The sequence below is a fragment of the Leuciscus leuciscus genome (assembly GCF_965113295.1).
Source record: "Leuciscus leuciscus genome assembly, chromosome: 4".
Lineage (NCBI taxonomy): Eukaryota > Metazoa > Chordata > Actinopteri > Cypriniformes > Leuciscidae > Leuciscus > Leuciscus leuciscus.
Genome location: NC_138728.1, coordinates 21,211,027 through 21,217,026, shown reverse-complemented (window position 1 = coordinate 21,217,026; position 6,000 = coordinate 21,211,027). Strand labels below are relative to the sequence as shown.

The 6,000-nt window shown below is 41.3% G+C and overlaps 1 protein-coding gene across 2 annotated transcripts in view; it reads right to left on the bottom strand.

The window, feature by feature from the left end:
* Nucleotides 1-1,289: 1,289 nt before the first annotated feature.
* Nucleotides 1,290-6,000, bottom strand: part of LOC309497162 (uncharacterized protein) — a 121,821-nt gene continuing 117,110 nt past the window's right edge. For both annotated transcript variants that reach the window (XM_082167382.1, XM_082167383.1), the window contains exons 23-26: nt 5,218-5,315; nt 2,000-2,144; nt 1,773-1,893; nt 1,290-1,665 (exon numbers count right to left, since the gene is read on the bottom strand). In XM_082167382.1, coding sequence (XP_082023508.1) covers nt 1,367-1,665; nt 1,773-1,893; nt 2,000-2,144; nt 5,218-5,315 — 663 coding nt within the window. In that variant the 3' untranslated portion in view covers nt 1,290-1,366. The remainder of the gene's footprint in view (nt 1,666-1,772; nt 1,894-1,999; nt 2,145-5,217; nt 5,316-6,000) is intronic.

The window sequence follows — 6,000 nt, the reverse complement described above, 5'->3', positions numbered from 1 at the left end:
GATAAGAACATTTCTTAATACAGCATATATTTTATTTTGTTTTAACATACAATACTGCCTACATTTAAACCCGTTTAACAAACATTTTTAAATCTAAAGTTAAACCTTTAAAAGCAATTCAAGTGTAATCAACCGGTCTCTGTTCTCCCGTTTCCATGGTAGTGGTGCTGGATCTCTTGAGGGAGCTGGGCTCTACTTTTTAAGTACTTTAAAAATGAATTACCTTTGTACTTTTACTAAGGTAATTTTGAAAATGAATAGGCCTCATTATAATTTTACTGGAGTAATATTTTATTGGGGGTATTTGTACTTTTACTCAAGTACTTGATTTGTGTACTTCATCCACCACTCCACTGCTAAAAAAAAAAAAAAAACCCTGGATTATTGTAGTGACTACTGTGTATGATTGTTCATTAGTTACTTCATAGTTATTTTTCTTGAACCTTAATTAGTAGATAATTAATGTGGTTCTTCAGGTGGTATGACAGAATTCATTAGTTATTGATTGACTAAATGATACTTAACACAATCATAAAATTCTAATACACACTGATTAGTTAACACATCTTCCTTATTAGTTGACAGTAGTGACTTAAGTGTTAATAAATAATTATCTATTAGTTCTTCAGTAATTCCTTATTAGTTATGCAGGAAGTAGAAACAAGTGTTACCAGTAAAGCTAGTAAAGAGTGAACATTATAATAACTAATGCTTTGCTATAAATGACCTATGCCTTTAAAAACATTCCAGAGAGTAAAGTTAGTAAAGAGTGAACATCATAGGAACTAATGCTTTGCTATAAATGAACTATCCCTTTTAAAACCTTCCAAAGAGTAAAGTTAATAAAGAGTGAAAATAATAAGAACTAATGCTTTGGTATAAATGAATTATGCCTTTAAAAATCTTCCAAAGAGTAAAGCTAGTAAAGAGTGAACCTTATAATAACTATGCTTTGGTATACATGAACTATCCCTTTAAAAACCTTCCAAAGTGTAAAGGTAGTAAAGAGTGAACATTATAATGACTAATGCTTTGGTATAAATGAACTATGCCTTTAAAAGCCTTCCAAAGAGTAAAGTGAGTAAAGAGTGAACATTATAAGAACTAATGCTTTGATATACAGTACATTAACTATCCCTTTAACAACATTAAAGAGAGTAAAGCTAGTAAAGAGTAAACCACATTATGAAGAGTAAAACGTGAACATTGTATTAACTAATGTTTTGGTATACATGAACTATCCCTTTTAAAACCTTACAAAGAGTAAAGTTAGTAAAACGTTAACATCGTAAGAGCTAATGTTATACATGATATACATGAATCATTGAACTGTGGATTTCTACAGTAGACAATTCCAGCAAATTTGCTACTTTCTGTCAAAGCTTTCCCCATATGCAACAGCAGTTTGCAAGAGTGTTTTGAAAGACTCGTAATCTACCATATGGACTACGGGGAATGTTATGGTATTGGTGCAAGCACTGACAACTGGGTAACACACAGTGTGTTTTGGCATGTGCTGTAGACAGTAATGGTCAAATTTAATAACAATTTTTAATTTCTCCCTTTCTGATACAAGCAGATGCCTGTGAGCTTGCCCAGTAATCCACTGCATTATCTTTGGTTCAGACAAGGTTTCTTCTGCTGCCCCATCTTCTGGTTGTGTGTCTTTAGAATAAATAAAGAGATGAAATTAGAATTAATGTTTTAGTTTATTCATTCCCTTTTACAATGGAAACTACAACAGCAACATTATACTATATATTAGTCCATACCTTCAAGTTCAAGAAGGAAATCTTGAAAGAATTCCATGATTTTTGATTCTTTCACTTGTTTAGTCGAACCAGTTGGGCTCATCTCTGGGGCCAGGTGGGATAAAATGTAATGGGAGTCAACCTAAACACCAAAAATAAAAGCATAAAAATGGATTTTAATATTTGTCATTTGTGCCATACTACAATAACCGAAATAAGTAAATGGTCAAAACTGTATTTCTACATACTTTGTCATTATATCCTATAACAAAGAGATTGTGACACTCCTGTGGCTTTCTCTGCATGACTTTAATAAGATCGTATATCTCAAGGCCCTCACGCAGTTGTTGCAGCATTGGGATGCGTTTTATTGTAATATGTAGAACAAGTGCTCTGGCATAACAAAAATAAAGACAAAAATAAAAATTGATTAAAATGCTTCATATTTAAAAGCAGGTCATTCAAAACTCCAAAGCAGATTATACAAGTTATTTGTAGAATTGAAATAAATTCTTTGTTTGAAGAACGTTTAATAAAGGAGGGAACAGAGACGTTACATCAGCTGATGAATTGCGATCTTGCCTGAGAACCCAATTACCTCCGAAGTGTATCGTGCACCCCACCCCACGAAGAGGGGTGTGAATGGAATTCAAGTTTTCCGCTGAGGAGCCAAGACGGTGTGTCCCGGCCATCCAGAGGGGGTACAGCAGTTGTGGCAACGGGATGTAACATCTACTTACCCTCCTTCAGGGAACAAGGTTGCATAAGTAACTTAGACATTCCATTTCAGTCAGTCATGTTCAATGTTACATCAGAACGGAGCTGATGTATTGCGATCCCTCCTAAAGTGCCACTATTGCTGCCCCTTCCAGCCCCTCCCATAGGGAGAAATGAGTGGATTCCATCCACTATCCAGTGTGCCAACATCTGCTTTGAAACAGCTTTCCCCTTTTGCTGTCCTCCATAACAGACAAAGAGCTAGTCTGTGGTCCTGAAACTCTGCGTTCGGTCCACGTACAGTTACAAAGCGCGGATGGGACAGCAAAGCACCCTGGGTCTACCTCCTCCAGTGGCAGCGCTACCAGGTTCACCACCTGATCCATGAAGGAAGTGTATCACACGTATCCGGGACGGGGTCTCAGGAATACATGCAAGTTGGCCAGTCCGAATTCTAGGCACGATTCGTCGACCAAAAATGCTTGCAGGTCCCCCACCCTCTTAACTGAAGCCAGTGCAGTGGTTCGAAGGGTGCTCTTTGTAAGGCAGTTAAGACCAAAGAGAGCTGCCAAAAGGGTAGAAGGTGAGGGCGCAGATGATTTAACCTTCTCACGCCCCTCAGGAACCTGATGATCAGGTCCTGTTTTGGAGGGAGACAGCCTTCGCTCCAGCCCTTCTTGCAGGAAGGGGCAGTGGGGCAGCGAGGTGGAGCGCAGGGACCCGACCGGGAAGGCACAGCTTCCCCGAGTGGCGTGTGCGGTGTAAAACTTACCTGATGTCACGGCTGAGCTGGCTGCGCCTGGTTTTTTTTTTCTTTTCTTTTCTTTTTTTTGCTGCAGGGGAATGGATGCCCTTGGCGAAGACCAGACTGAGGGGCAGCTCACGATGGCCTAGCTCATGATTGCCTCAGCCTGCTTCTGGACTGCCGAGAACTGCTGGGCACACTCCTCGACAGCATTGCCCAAAAGGCCACCTTGTGAGATGGGAGCATCAAGAAAGCACACTTTATCGACATCTCGCACCCCTACAAGGTTTAGTCAGGGGGCACTTCAGGACCACCAAGGTGGACATCATCTGGCCGAGGACCTGCACAGTGACTTGATCACGGTCAGTCATCATATGCAGTTGCAGGAGCTCCAGCTCAGAACTACCCTCGTGCATAAGAGTGCTTTGGCTTAGTAGACTTGCAGGGTGCCATCGCATGCTGAGCGTAGGTGGCCTGACCAGCAGTACTGTAAGCCCCAGCAGTGAAAGCGGCTGATGTCTCACAGGTGCTGGATGGGAGCTGTGGATGACCCCAACAGGTGCAGCACATTGCGGGGATGCACTGCAACAGCACACTCCATCTGGGGAATCCCCACAAACCCCCTGACCGCCCCACCATCAAGGGTAGTGAGAGAGGAAATTTTTTTTTAGCAGATTTTAGCATCTTTGGCGTTACATATTGGCGCCAATATGCCATACTGCCAAAGTTCTTCATGCACATCTGGGAAGAAAGGCAAAGGGGCGGGGAAAGGCGATTTACGCGTCACGCTGCGCCCCCAAACACTAGCCACGAAAGTTCAGAACAAGACTGAGCGCACAGCAGCCCGGGAAAGCATGGCTGTCAAATCTGATTAAGCATGAACAGAGGGAAGCTCAGTATTATCTTCATAATAGAGCATAATAGCCCTCTCTCCGATGCTGCAATCGACATCTGATCCTTATCTAGAGTGGCGAGCAACGTGCTGGGTTACCGTGACAGCCGGCGGCTCACCGTGACAGCCGGCGGCTCGACAGCACACGACACGCTGAGGAGCGGGAGGTTAAAGGGGATTTTGCCCGGTGGATAAGCTCTCGCTGAGATCCTCAATCTTGCAAAGTGTCTAACAGACCTGTGCTTTTACACACAAGCGGCGACTGGTCAACAGCAGAAGGTACTCAAGCTTTCCGGATAAAGAAGAGTCGCGACCGGCATGCCGAAGTGGCTATGCTCTCATGCGAGAACATGAACCACCCACAAACGCTGTCTTATGCTTATACCAAGGCATGTGATACAGCAATCATGGCCGTCAGATGATGACAGGAAACGACCGCATCCTGAAATGCACGGATGGGGCATTAATACACTCACTTTACGCTTACTTTTTTAGGGAAAAGGCTCTTTTAGTGCTGAGGCACACAGGGGGAACGGTCGCTGCACAGCGGGCAAGAATGTTTTGATAAGCCTGCAGCGTGCACAATGCTCTTTTAGATGAACTGCAATAAATGCAGAGGAATTTTCGACCACTGCTGAAGCGCCATCACACCAACACTCTGAGGAGCATTTTTTTGGTTCGTTGTACATACTCGAATGATGATTGCAGAGCAGAATCGTGAGAAACGCTCGGCTCAGAAGCGCAAGCTTGAATATGCGATGCAAGCGCACAAGCATTCATACTCCTCTTCGCAGGGTGGGGTGCGTGATGCAAATCTCGTACGCCAATATCCATTTGCTTGTTTAGTTTACACTTGAAGGTGATTGGGCTCTCAGGCAAGATCCCAATTGGTCAGCTGACTGAAAGGGAACTACTAATATGTATGAGTCTGTATATATAGAAAGACTCATAGCTCCCATCAAGCAAGTCTATAATTGCGAGTGTGATATTGCTCAATTTCATCTGCTTCACATGTACTATATTACAACACAGCGTGCATTGAAATGGTAAGAGTTGATATTTATGTAAATGAACAATAACAACTGACAATTTTTTTCTCAGTGCTGACATACCTTAATATGCTTTTCTTGTGGTCAATGTTGATTGGTCCAGTGTAGCCACATTCCAGGATTTCTTTTGTGTAGTTGGATAGATCAGATGCATCTTCAATCTACAAGTAAAATTTTACCTTTAATAAATATTGACAAGCATGGTTCACTGCTGAATTTGTCTGATGGACAACATTGTCTGTCGAACGTCTCCAAGACGCTACGCACCGTATGACTAGTAAGTCAACGCTCAAATCACAGTCTTTTTTTTACCCACCTAATTGATAGAAGTGTGAGTGTAGTACATTATATTGAAACGTATTGAGATCAAACGTATTGAGATCAAACAATAAATCGACTGTAGGACCTAGAAAAAATCTCATAATTAGTGAACAAAAACAATTTCTAAAACTAGGTCTCCTAAACATTAGATCACTCACACCAAAGGCAGTTATTGTAAATGAAATGATAACAGATTATAGTTTTGATGTACTCTGCCTGACTGAAACCTGGCTTATACCAAATAATTTTTTCAGTCTTAATGAGTCCACTCCACCAGGCTACTGTTATAAGCACAAGCCTCTCGTTGCGGCGGTGTTGCAACTATCTATAGAGATATTCTTAATGTTACTCAGAAAACAGGACACAGATTTAACTCTTTTGAAGTGCTTGTACTAAATGTTACACTCGAATATAAGATAAAAACTTTTACAGATTTACTAAACTCCTTTGGGGTCAAGCAAAACGTAAAAAAAAAAAAAAAGTTATATATCCTAATCATTTGTTAACAAACATGTATTCATTACT